General features: G+C 37.9%; 1 protein-coding gene across 1 annotated transcript in view; it reads left to right on the plus strand.

Annotated features, from left to right (window-relative positions):
* The window catches only part of LOC133550219 (BRISC and BRCA1-A complex member 2-like), a 107,107-nt gene extending 96,364 nt beyond the window's left edge, over window positions 1-10,743 (plus strand). The window contains exons 5-8 of the mRNA XM_061896371.1: window positions 4,609-4,679; window positions 4,806-4,888; window positions 5,012-5,165; window positions 10,259-10,743. Of these exons, the coding sequence (XP_061752355.1) occupies window positions 4,609-4,679; window positions 4,806-4,888; window positions 5,012-5,165; window positions 10,259-10,322 (372 nt within the window). The 3' untranslated portion in view covers window positions 10,323-10,743. The remainder of the gene's footprint in view (window positions 1-4,608; window positions 4,680-4,805; window positions 4,889-5,011; window positions 5,166-10,258) is intronic.
* The last annotated feature ends 3,345 nt before the right edge of the window (window positions 10,744-14,088 follow it).

Consider the following 14,088-nt stretch of genomic DNA (forward strand, 5'->3'; position numbering starts at 1 on the left):
ATTATTAAAAACAGGTTAAGTGAAAATTGAATGTAATTGCGTTTTTGTCACTACAGAAGCCAATGGGAAAACTCTGGCCATTGTGAAAAATAATCATAATCATAATGTTATTGCCGTACGTGTGCTGATTTCATTTTGTTCAATGACCATGAGTGCAACTTAGAATATGAGAGAACCATTAAAAAACAATATTGTTAATCAAATTCATTAATGCCTATTTTCCACATAATGTACTTATTGAATGTTCATCTAAAGTCTCACTTTATAGGCACACAAATGATTCAAGAAAATTCACTTGTTATCAAACAGGTGTTTTCATGTGGACAGAGATTTAGTTAAAACCCAATTGTGTTGGAACTTAATAATTATGGAAGTTAAATAACTTCCATAATTTCAGGACTGTAAAGCCCACCTAAATATAAGCGCACCCACTTAATTTTTGGACCAAGTCTATTGTGAACAGACAGTATGTTGGCTGCACATGTATTTAAGTCACAGGTGTATACATTTAAACATGCAATACTTACACAGAAGCTATTGTTCATTTACAAATTTAACAAAAGACAGTGCCTGTAACACGGCTTACATTAGCCTACTGCAGGTATTTAGCGCTGTCTTCATCCTCCCCCTTCTGTGCCCTGGGGCCGTCATTTTTGGTGTTCGAATTGAGGGGAATCAAGGATGTTTCTTCTGGCATTTTCACTTTAGTCTCAAGGTGGGTCGCCACTAGACTTGTGCCATCTTCTTCAGCACACGGTTGTGCGGCCTTTCGGGGCCCGTTAGTTGTGGTGGATTTCCGTTCTGTGTGGTGGCCCTGTTTCCTTTTTCGATGGTTGGGCCAGCTGCATTCGGCTTTGGCGGGTGTGTCATGTGCATTTTGTCGTGTCTTCACCATGATGAGAGTGTGTCCTAAATCTGCTTAATAGCTGATGTAATGATTATGTGAGTGTGTTTAATTTAATGTGAGCAATATCATTGATCTGATTTGAAGAGGCTTGTAAACCTGGAAAAAACCATAAACTAGCTGCAGCATTGTGTAACGCGCAGGATTCAAAGCTTGGGAAAAAGGTTGCGGTTTATTGTCTGGAAATGACAGTGTATGGCTGTATGGCCTATTATAGAATGAACAATAGCATTTTTTGGAAGGATTCTATGAAAAACCACACCAGGAGGACGCAAGAGAGAGAATTGTCAACAAAACATAATTTTTTTCGGATAGACAAATGTGTGTTCTCCATGCCGCTTATGCGCTCTTTACTGAATTATGTGCTTCTTGAGATGTTTTCTTTCTTGGTAATTGGCGTGTTCTCTCTATTTGTCTGGAGCCAGTCCCCGTCATGGTTGGCTAATTTGCTTTCTGCAGGCATTCTCACCTGCTCAACCATGCCCTAACCATACCCCGAGCTCATCTTTTTTTAAATTAAAATAATTATTAATCACACCTGTCAACATGCAGTAGAGGTCGCACTGGACATTTTTTAACGTATATACTTTAAAGAAAATAAGGCAACCCTTAAAATTGCACTGGTGATATAATGCATGTTTTTGGCTGTCTCTGACGAAAAAGTGGTAAAACCTGCCCATCGTAGCTCAGAGAGGTTTGTACATCTCACTTTGACGGCTGTCAAAAATGCAGCTAAAAGAAAACACCATAACATTATATTATTTTTACTATTCTCACATAAACACTAAGCGCTGAATTGTGTCCTTTTTCTGTTGCCATGACAACAGTGTAAACATGCAATAAATTAAATGATCCTACCCATTTCACTTCAAGCAGTGTGGCTGGGGTTCATCGTTTATTACTGCAAAAATATCACAATGTAAAACAGACCTAAGACAAGTCCCTTTCTATGTCCATACTAATTAGAAGGGTGTGCCTTTCTCATGAAGTCAAACCACAGTTTGGAAAAACATTAGAGAAATAACTTTTTATGTACAGTTCACATATACATATGTAATATCTTTATTGAAGCCACCTGCAACAGACAGTTCCTTTCAAGTAACATTTTGCAGATTATGTTAGAGCCTTTAAATGCAACAGCAGCTTATTTAACTGTCAACTGTTGTAAGAAAAAACTTTGTACTTATATGTGCACAAAGATGGCATGTAATGCTATTTGTACTCTGAATCCAAGCATTACAAACGTCATCCTTGTTAATCTTTCTCCCGTCCACAGCTTTGTTTACATTGTAGGTAGGTTCGTTCTGAATGCCTCTCACTTTGTTTTCACACCAAAAATACCTCTGAAAACATACCTTCTGTCATTCTCTACAAATAAAGTCTTTAACAAAACTTTTATTGTGACATGAGCTACGTGACAACTTTCTCTTGACTAGAAGAAATAAGGATTTGTCTTTGTTATAAATATAGCTTGGTCCAATTTGTTATATATTCTAACAAAGTGCAAATTGAATTTTAACCTATTTAAAACATGTCATCAAAATTCTAAAATTAATCTTAATCTTAAGTGTTTTTTTCATCATTTATTCTCTACAAAAAACCTTCCGTAAAAGGAAAAAAAATCTATGACGTAATGACAGACAGAAATACCTATTGTTTATATATATATACTGTATATATATATATATATATATATATATATATATATATATATATATATATATATATATATATATATATATAGATAGATTTATTTATTAAAGGTAAATTGTGTAAATTGGCTATTTCTGGCAATTTATTTAAGTGTGTATCAAACTGGTAGCCCTTCGCATTAATCAGTACCCAAGAAGTAGCTCTTGGTTTCAAAAAAGGTTGGTGACCCCTGGGCTAGAGTATACAAATGAGATTTAAGATGAGACTTAAATGCTTCTACTGAGGTAGCATCTCGAACTGTTACCGGGAGGGCATTCCAGAGTACTGGAGCCCGAATGGAAAAAGCTCTATAGTCCGCAGACTTTTTTTGGGCTTTGGGAATCACTAATAAGACGGAGTCCTTTAAATGAAGATTCCTTGCCGGGACATATGGTACAATACAATCAGCAAGATAGGCTGGAGCTAGACCGTGCAGTATTTCATACGTAAGTAGTAAAACCTTAAAGTCACATCTTAAGTGCACAGGAAGCCAGTGCAGGTGAGCCAGTATAGGCGTAATGTGATCAAACTTTCTTGTTCTTGTCAAAAGTCTAGCAGCCGCATTTTGTACCAACTGTAATCTTTTAATGCTAGACATGGGGAGACCCGAAAATAATACATTACAATAATCGAGACGAGACGTAACAAACGCATGGATAATGATCTCAGCGTCTTTAGTGGACAAAATGGAGCGAATTTTAGCGATATTACAGAGATGAAAGAAGGCCGTTTTAGTAACGCTTTTAATGTGTGGCTCAAAGGAGAGAGTTGGGTCGAAGATAATACCCAGATTCTTTACCGAGTCGCTTTGTTTAACTGAACCTTTTGATGATATTATAGACCTTAGATGGTGAAATCCCTAAATTTGTTGCAATAGCTCGTTGAGAAATGTTGTTCTTAAACTGTTCGACAATTTGCTCACGCATTTGTTCACAAAGTGGTGACCCTCGCCCAATCCTTGTTTTTGAATGACTGAGCTTTTCATGGAAGCTGCTTTTATACCAAATCATGGCACCCACCTGTTCCTAATTAGCCTGTTCACTTGTGGGATGTTCCAAATAAGCGTTTGATGAGCATTCCTCAACTTCCTCAGTCTTTTTTGCCCGTTGTGCCATCTTTTTTTAAAATCAAATTCCAAATGAGCTAATATTTGCAAAAGATTAAGTTTTCCAGTTTGAAAGTTAAGTATCTTGTCTTTGCATGTGTGTACTAAAACACATGCAAGCTTAATAGCACGAGCCAAAGTTGTGTTCACAGAGAATTGCATATTTTTGTGAGCAGAATGGAGCACAATCCTTTTTAGCAACAATATTGTCGGTCTGTTTATTTACTTATTTAATCTTATTGTTTAAAAAAATGTGTTTAAAAGATTTTAGTGTGTGTATAAGTACTTATTAGGCACATTCAACAATATTGCGAGAATAATGATAATTTTGGTCACAATAACCATGGTATGAAATTTTCATATCGTTCTATCCCTATAAATTACTATTCTGTTCTAAACTAGCTTTTCACAAAATTCCGTAAAATTGAAAAAGCATTGTTTTTGGACATTTGTACAGTGTCTTTCTGTGATGGCCCTGCGATGAGGTGGCGACTTGTCCAGGGTGTACCCCGCCTACCGCCTGAAAGCAGCTGAGATAGGCTCCAGCAACCTCGAAAGGGACAAGTGGTAGAAAATGGATGGATGGATGTACAGTATGTTTTTTTTTTTAAGCATTAGTACCATCGTAAAAGTATCAAACTGTCACGTTTATCGGATATGTAACGATACACAACCTGTGGTGTAACTATTTATTATGCCTTAGTGTTTTTTTTCCTCATTTAATTCAATATAATGTAGACAAGAAAGAAAAAGACAGCAATTTATTTAAAAAACAAAGAGCTTCTTAAAGTTGAATCAACTTCTAATTTGTTTCACATTACATGAGCATTGCTGTCAAGCCTTATCGAATTTTTCTGTTTTGTTTTTTGCAGTTTCTTTAAAGTAATCCTCTGTTTTTTATGTGAAGGTGCAGTATGTCATCCAAGGCTACCACAAGAGGCGGGAGTACATTGCTGCATTCCTTAGCCACTTTGGAATGTGAGTTAACAAGAGAGGATCACATCCTCTACTCAAGGCGTTAGCAGGCTTTTATTTGTCTCTGCCTCTAATCTTTTACCAGACTTCATAGTGTACATAATCAGTGTGTGTGTGTATGTGTTGCAGGGGAGTGGTGGAGTATGATGCTGAGGGATTTACAAAGCTTACCCTTCTACTCATGTGGAAAGATTTTTGCTTCCTAGTACACGGTAGGTGTATTAAAAAAAAAGATCAAAGCGCCCTATGTTGAGGCATGCTTTTTGTTCATACAGAGCAACCTCTTCCTCTGAACCTCATTACCCCCTTAATTGTGTCGCTCCTCTACTTTGCAGTGGATCTCCCGCTGTACTTTCCCAGAGACCAGCCCACCCTCACGTTTCAGTCCGTGTACCACTTCACCAGCAGCGGGCAGCTTTATTCTCAGGTGCAAAAGGCGTATCCGTACAGCCCACGCTGGGACGGCAATGAGATGGCCAAGAGGGCGAAGTAAGCATAAATGTTACCCATTATAAGCCCTTCAGTGTCGAAGCCTTTTGGAACACTAAGTCTTTTTAGGACGATGAAGTATATAGTATGTGCCTTGACAAAGATGTGCATTATCGCCTTTGGCCTTAATAACACAAAATCAAAGTTCAAAATGCTTTATTTCTTGCCAAGCTCTCTGCAGGCCCTAATTTTAACCTAAGCTTTGTTTCTGTTTAAAGCAGTGATTCTCAATTGATGGGTTCTGAATTCGGTACTTTTATACATATAAAGGAAAAAAATCATTGTAACTATTTTTTGTTCCATCGTTAATATGTAATGTGTATATTTTATCATGTGGTCTACTTAGACAATTATGAACAAACAAAAATATCACTGATCTATATTTTGTTAAAATAAGAGTACTCTCAATACCAGTGTACAATTTGTGAAATTATGTGTGCATGGTTATGGTCATATCAAAAAAGACTGAGTGTGCACAATAAATGGCATATTGCCCACTGTTCTGTGTAAATACAGCAACAAGTGTTATAAAACTAATGTATGTATGTCTCACTTAGCTGTTTTTTTGTGGGTTAGCATGAACAATTACAGATCTGGTCGTTTGGGTTGTCAAGTTGTGCAATTAATAGCTGAACAGAACAGCTGAAATTTGATTAAAGTGAACTGTACATGTATATGTAATGGCGGGTAAGATTGGCTCAGCTCCCAGCATCATGGTGTACTCCAAAAGTAGCTTGTTTTTAAGTAATTGCTCCTGTGCTCCCTTTCGATAATAGTAACAGTAATTCATTACAGTATAAATCATTTGGAAATATTGATTTCTCCCTACTTACTGTTGTGTGGACGTCCCAAAGGTTAGTCTGTAGATGGCGCTTTAAGTTTGTTGTATTTTTAAAGAAGAAAATCGAGCCACAAGGTTTTCAAGTTGTTTTGTTGCCTACTGTGGCAAAGGTGAAGTGTGTCCTTATGTTTACTCGTCTTTTTCTTCCCGGTGTAGAAGACAAATTGTGATGATGTCTTGTATTGATTCAAGCTTTTTCGGGTGAAAAATCGAAACACCCTGCCTGACAAAGACAGTAGTTCTGATTTGAGACCTTCATGCATGTCCACCCGCCCCTCTCCCCCATGCAACTGTGTTTGGATATTTTCCCGTTTCCAACCCCAAATTAAATATGATTGGATATTGTCTTCGTCAACATTTTCGTCCCGTTTAAATCCATTGACTAAATTGTCAATTAATTTTGTGATTGTTTTAGTCAACATGCTTTTGTTTTCATTCGTTATCTTTCTAATTTCGTCAAGGGAAAATAGGTTGTTGACGATAACGAAGACCAACATTTTTAGTCAACAAAATAAACACTGGGCTAATTAAAGTCTGTTCTATCCTATCCCATTCAACTTAATACCAAGGATTTTCCCTAAATCCCGTAACACAACTAGGACTAACTGAAATGGTACTTGCAAATTACACTCAGAAGTGAAAGAAAGCAAGATGTAACCACTAAACAGAACAATTATTATTATCAGCTCATAGTTAAATGTAAAATTAAAAAAAGGAATTCACATTTTTTACTACATGAGTAAACATGACAGAAGTCTGTAATTTTCATCATAGGTACACTTTAACTGTGAGAGTCAGAATGTGGAAAAAAAATACAGGAATTCACATTGTAGGAATTTTAAAGAATTTATTTCTAAATTATGGTGGAAAATAAGTATTTGGTCAATTATTCAAAGCTCTCACTGATGGAAGGAGGTTTTGGCTCAAAATCTCATGATACATGACCCCATTCATTATTTCCTTAACACGGATCAATCGTCCTGTCCCCTTAGCAGAAAAACAGCCCCAAAACATGAAGTTTCCACCCCCATGCTCCACAGTAGGTATGGTGTTATTGGGATGCAACTCAGTATTCTTCTTCCTCCAAACACGACGACAGCAAATCTGTCATTAATCTATTAAGGCATGAAACAATTAAATCAATAATTAAATAAAAAGTCAACTAGTTAAAGCTCAATTTGAATGAATCGTCCTCCCCCACCCTGTCCCTTGGCTCCAGCATCTAGTGCGATGGCGTAGTAATTCTGGTATGTTACTGACGTCACGTCCGGCTCAAGTCCCCCCCAATAAATACGCATGGTGGTCAAGCTAGCTCAGTTTTAAATAGGTACTAGGTTCCATTTAGCCTTTCTCAAAGAAAAAAATGCCCTATGCTTGTTTTGTTTTTGGCTATACCGATCATTCAAATTGCGAAAAAGGATATATACAATAATACAGTTTACCAAGAGCTAATTAAAAGGGGAGGAAGAGTGCAAGATTTTACGAAACGACGAGAAAAACATGTAACTCACACTCAGGTAGAAAGGAGCTGAGTCGAAGAATGCATGAGTTTGCAGTGATCCCTCGGTTAAAAGGTTGTTTTAAATACTTTTAACAGTTATTATTTTCCATTTTGGTACTATCTTGATATTATTTGTATTTGTTAAACACATGATTGCTATAAGTCTAAATAAAATTTAAAAAAGCAAATTGGAGTATAACCTAAAAGAGCTAAGCATTTACCAAAGGCAACAATCATGAATTAAGCTTTCAGAAAATAGACAATGTTGACATCTATACGCTACTCGTAAATGGTGCGTGCCACGCCATAAACATCAGTAGACGCAAAGTTAAATCATGAAATGCAACCTTACCCGAGCAAAAACGATGCATATTTATTCGGGAGTCTTGATACCAATTTCCTTGGCCCAGCCACACACAAAGAAGTTTTAGACCTCAATGCTTTTCCAAGTTTCCATCTGTTTTGTCATGTAGAATGGTGTCTGGAGCACAATAGTTCGATATGTCTGAGAACCCGACTGACATATAATCTTAGATATCAAGCAACAAATCTTTTATTGATAAAGTATAGGGATTTATTCCATTGTAGAGATGCGCGGTTTGCGGTCTCATCCCCGGATAAACCGCGGGTCGGGCGGGTGAGATGACGAAAAAATAGATTTTAATTAGATTCGGGCGGGTGGCGGTTGAACCAACTGGAAATATTTGATATACATGGTTCTGGGATCGGTATCTTTTGCCATTCAAAGAGCCATTTAAGACCCGTGTCACAAAGCGAAGAAGACAATAGGACACGCTAATATAATCTAGAATGACTGCCGGCAGTCACCCAGTTAATAAGTATTAGGGCGTGCTATGAAGTCATTGGCTTTGTCGCCTTCTACAGCATGTACGATCTGCTTGTCAGTCCAGCAACATGATGTGTGTGGCTTCCGCAGACACACGCACACGACTGCAAGGCATACTGGGTGACACAGAGTACACTAATGGTTGTGATATAAACAATTTTCACACTCTCAGTAATATGCGCCACGCTGTGAAGCCACACTAAACAAGATTGACAAACACATTTCTGGAGAACATCCTCACAGTAACTCAACATAAACGCAACACAACAAATACCCCGAATCCTTTGTATCCGTGACTATTCCTGAATAGTTGTGATATAAAATTGTTTATATCACAACCATCGGTGTACTCTGTATCACCCGGTATGCCTTTCAATCTTGTACGTGTGATTGCGAAAACTGCACACAACATGTTGCCGTACTAACAATCTGTTTGTACATGTTGTTGAAGGTGTCAAAGGCAATGGTTTCACAGCACGCCCATATTCTTGTTATCAGGATGAACGCCATTGGATATTTGCGAGAACGTTAGCGGCTCTCATTGTCTTCATTACTCTGTGAAACGGGTTTGAATAGCTCTGTGAGTGTTAAAGGTGGCCGACCTCTGATGTATTTGATCGGGCGGGTGGCGGGCGGTTGCGATTCTGATAAAATGTTGGTTCGGGTGAACGGCGGGTGGATGACAACTTTGGTGATGCGGTTGCGGATTATATAATTGCCTATCCGCGCATCTCTATTTCATTGCATAGTTAGATTTTTTTGTTCATATCTGCTTTTTGCTGGAAATTTAAGCCTCTTTTTTAATCGGATATTTCGCGCCTTGCTTGCTGTACAACAGCCATCTTGGCTTGGTTGACCACCAATGGTTTTCACTTCTAGGAATACTTCATGTGTCGGATACAAGCCATTGCAAGTACGCCCCTGCACCCTCACACTTTGCCAGCCGTGACTTAAGGCAGATCTGACAAATGTTTGTTTACTTTCAAGACGTCATCACAAGCGATGTTCGGCTTTGTTTGTGCTCTTTTTATTAAGCAGATGACCGTTTAAACGACAACATTTTTGGCGAAATATTCATTAGCTTGGGGTATGTAAACTGTTCAGTTCAGTTAATTTATTTATTTCATTCATAAAAAAATCAAACAAAGGAATAAAATTAAATAAAAATCTATCAACATAACTTTAAAGTAAAATATGAATGACAAGGAGCAGAAAGAAGTACAAAAATGTATAATATCTGCCCCGTGTTCTGTAGTGTATTTGTGTTCGAAGCCATTATTTACATGCAGTAGCAAAAGTCTGTTTAAAACCATGAGTGTCATTGTTATGAAATGATTAATTATGCTAATTACTTGCTTCTGTGGGTTTCTGGTCTGGCCGTCTTTCTCCTCGCACTCGAGAGTGTAGGGAGGTTTGCGAGCTTTCTTCCTTTTGAGGGAGGTACTTCGCCCTTCCTCCCTACCTGATGAAAATTTGAATGCCTTTTGATTGAAGTGAACACGCAAAACCAAGGAGGAAGAGCAAGGGCGGAAGAGGAGTATTGGAATTCAGCCCAAATAATTAAGTAATTCATTAAAAGAGTAAATATAGTTTACATGAAATTAATTAATGATACATGTAATAAATTATTTAAATTGTTATTTATTTATTTACTTTAGGTCTAACTTTCAGTTTCATCTTACCTTGGTTGGGTCTTCCCATCTTGCATGTGCTTTGGTGATTTGTGTGTGTTTTTGTACATTTCTGCGCCTTTCAAACTGCAATTGTTTTGGTAGTTTGTGTGTGCTTTGTACTTTGCAGCGCGTTTTCCCGTTTTGGTCACCGAACTATCAACAGAGTTGGTTACCTTTTCTACAGTACTGCGTTCTCACACTGTGCACCACCTTCCTCTCTCTGTTGCCCAGGGCTTACTTCAAGACCTTCATCCCTCAGTTCCAAGAAGGAGCATTTGCCAATGGGAAACTGTAGTGCCCTGCGGCTCCAGGACATGCCTGTGGTTATTGTGGATGTGTTGGTACATGCCATAGCGTACTTGTGCATGGGTACACACAGGCCAACATGATCCCTCCAGAATTTACGAAGGAATCATAGAGAATGTTAAACAGTAAAGTACATTTGAACTGGACTATTTTCCGACAAGTCTCACTGCACGGGTAAACTCTCACAGTAATTCAGTCCATAAAAATGGTGATGAATCTATATTCATCAAACATCACACACTGTACTCACGCAACCCTCGAGCCTAGACTAACTACTGCTAAGCTATAACCAGTACTTCCTGAGAGTAAAGGCATTTGATTTGATTTACTATATTTTGTCTTAATTTCAGTGGTAAGCCACATATTACATTCCTCACATCCATCAATAAAACACAAATTAAAAAACTCAATAGTTTATTGCTCTTTTTATTGACACAGCGATACAATGCTCTAGTGATGGGTCAAGCGATACTGAAACATCAATGCCTAATAAAACACAAGTAATGAAACTATATTCTTTGATGCTTCATGCCAGGAAGCGCTTCTTTCAGCTCACGAGAGACGGTTTGTACTAAAAGAAGTCGAAGGAGTGGCAGACCGTGTTGACATCGGTTTTGTCTCCATCATCGATCTGAATGGAACTTGGAAAAAGGACAGATAGTGTGACCGATTTCATTTTATAACACCAAATAAGGTAAATGTTATTCTTTTCCTGTCCACTAATTTGTCACAAGGTGAAAGGCAGCTTTAGCATTGGGACCCCAAGATGTAGGATCCATCCATTTTCTACCGCTTATTCCCTTTGGGGTCGCGGGGGGCGCTGGTGTCTATCTCAGCTACAATCGGGCATAGGGCGGGGTACACCCTGGACAAGTCGCCACCTCATTAGAGGGCCAACACAGACAGACAACCTATCCCCAGGTGCATGTCTTTGGAAGTGGGAGGAAGCCGGAGTACCCGCAGGGAACCCACGCAATCACGGGGAGGACATGCAAACTCCACACAGAAAGGTCCCGAGCCCGGGATAGAACCCAGGACTACTCAGGACCTTCGTATTGTGAGGCAGACGCACTAACCCCTCTTCCACCGTGCTTCCCGTGACTATAGATAATATTGTTTAGTAAACAAAAGAAAAGGCACTCACAAATGAGTGCGAGAGCATGTAACTAGGAGTAGAAAAAGGAACAAAGTGATAATTAGGGCACAATACACTCAATTTATTTCAATGATTGATAGGCAGAGCATAGCAATGGTCCGAGGCATACAAAATAAGAGTAATGGACAGGAACTTAAACTGTACACAAACAGGAAATAAACAACAGAAGTCCAAAACAGTCACAATGGTATAACTTATTTAGCTTATTGAACACAGTTGCGTGTTTCATATTACTTTCTATGCAGCTGTTTGTTAAATGTTGCTTACTATTAATTTTATTTGCAGGTCAAAAGTATTGACTAATGTAATTATTAAATACTAACACACTGTCAGTGCAGTGTCAATACAGCTAGTGTGTGTGCCATACACTCACTGAGGTGTCATTACCAGTCACAGCTATTTTCACATTTAAATAACTTTATGTTAGTCGTACGGCTTAGTACACATACTTATATTTCCAGACTAAAATTAAGAATTGCGTTATAACTTGTTAATTGCACTACTGAGAGAAGACCATTATTGCAGACAATTTCACAATAATTTGTCCAAGGAATTTAACAGGTAACACTTTGTTCAGCAGAAGTGCCCGGGACTTCACAGTATTGCACAGATGACACCCTTGCACTGAGGGAGCAAGCTGAACTGGTTTTAACTGGTGGCAAACAGTCCCAGGTCTGTGCTGTTAAGAAAAAAATATGTCGACAGGAAGCTGAATGTGAGTGATAAAAGAATAACCTTGCTATGCTGACAATATAGCCACCATGTTTTGATGTACAACGAGCCCTGCACACTAGGGATGTGAATATTTATTCAACTCATGATTCAATCCAATGACGATTTTTGGGGTGACAATTCGATTCAGAATCGATCCTAGAATCAAAACCGATTCATGCAATATATTATTTGATGTCCAAATTGTAATGCGAACTTTTAAAAACACGTTACAAAAGAGCTCCTCTTTTGCTGACTTGTGCAAATGCAAAAAAAAAAATTAAAGTTAAGTTAAAGTAGTGAAGTGAAGTATATTTATATAGCGCTTTTCTCAAGTGACTCAAAGCGCTTTACATAGTGAAACCCAATATCTAAGTTACATTTAAACCAGTGTGGGTGGCACTGGGAGAAGGTGGGTAAAGTGTCTTGCCCAAGGACACAACAGCAGTGACTAGGATGGCGGAAGCGGGAATCGAACCTGCAACCCTCAAATTGCTGGCACGGCCACTCTATCAACCGAGCTATACCCCCAAAGTACCAATGATTGTCACACACACACACACACACTAGGTGTGGTGAAATGTGTCTTCTGCATTTGACCCATTGCCTTGATCACCCCCTGGGAGGTGAGGGGAGCAGTGGGCAGCAGCGGTGCCGCGCCCGGGAATCATTTATGGTGATTCAACCCCCAAATCCAACCATTGATGCTGAGTGCCGAGCAGGGAGGTAATGGGTCCCATTTTTTAATAGTCTTTGGTATGACTCGGCCGGGGTTTGAACTCAAAACCTACCGGGCACCCCTACTGGCCCCAACTGGGCTCAAATTCATGATGCTAGCCAGTCAGCTACTGTTACAGCCCAGTTTCATGGCCTACTGATCAGCTCTCAAGGCATCAGAGAGTAAAGTCTCACTTAAAGTTCTAGCGCACAGCTGAGCTAGCAGGCATCTATCTACATATGGGCTAAGGCAGGGGTCACCAACGCGGTGCCCGCGGGCACCAGGTAGCCCGTAAGGACCAGATGAGTCGCCCACTGGCCTGTTCTAAAAATAGCTCAAATAGCAGCACTTACCAGTGGGCTGCCTCTATTTTTTTAAATGTTATTTATTTACTAGCAAGCTGGTCTCTCTTTGCTCGACATTTTTAATTCTAAGAGAGACAAAACTCAAATAGAATTTGAAAATCCAAGAAAATATTTTAAAGACTTTGTCTTCACTTGTTTAAATAAATTCATTTATTTTTTTTACTTTGCTTCTTATAACTTTCAGAAAGACAATTTTAGAGAAAAAAATACAACCTTAAAAATAATTTTAGGATTTTTAAACACATATACCTTTTAACCTTTTAAATTCCTTCCTCTTCTTTCCTGACAATTTAAATCAATGTTCAAGTAAATTTATTTTTTTATTGTAAAGAATAATAAATACTTTTTAATATAATTCTTCATTTTAGCTTCTGTTTTTTCGACGAAGAGTATTTGTGAAATATTTATTTAAACTTATTATGATTAAAATTTAAAAAAAAATGTGTCTTTGTTAGAAATATAGCTTGGTCCAATTTGTTATATATTTTAACAAAGTGCAGATTGGATTTTAAACTATTGAAAACATGTCATCAAAATTTTAAAATTAATCTTAATCAGGAAAAATTACTAATGACGTTCCATAAATCCTTTTTTTAATTTTTTCAAAAAGATTCGAATTAGCTAGTTTTTCTCTTCATTTTTTCGGTTGAATTCTGAATTTTAAAGAGTCAAAATCTATTTATAAAAATATTTTTCTGTTTTTCTCTTTTTTTTCGGTTGGATTTTGAATTTTAAAGAGTCGAAATGTATTTATACAAATATTTTTCTGTTTCTATATATATTTATTGTGAGAAATCATTAAGAT

The sequence above is a fragment of the Nerophis ophidion genome, linkage group LG03 (assembly GCF_033978795.1).
Source record: "Nerophis ophidion isolate RoL-2023_Sa linkage group LG03, RoL_Noph_v1.0, whole genome shotgun sequence".
Classification (NCBI taxonomy): domain Eukaryota; kingdom Metazoa; phylum Chordata; class Actinopteri; order Syngnathiformes; family Syngnathidae; genus Nerophis; species Nerophis ophidion.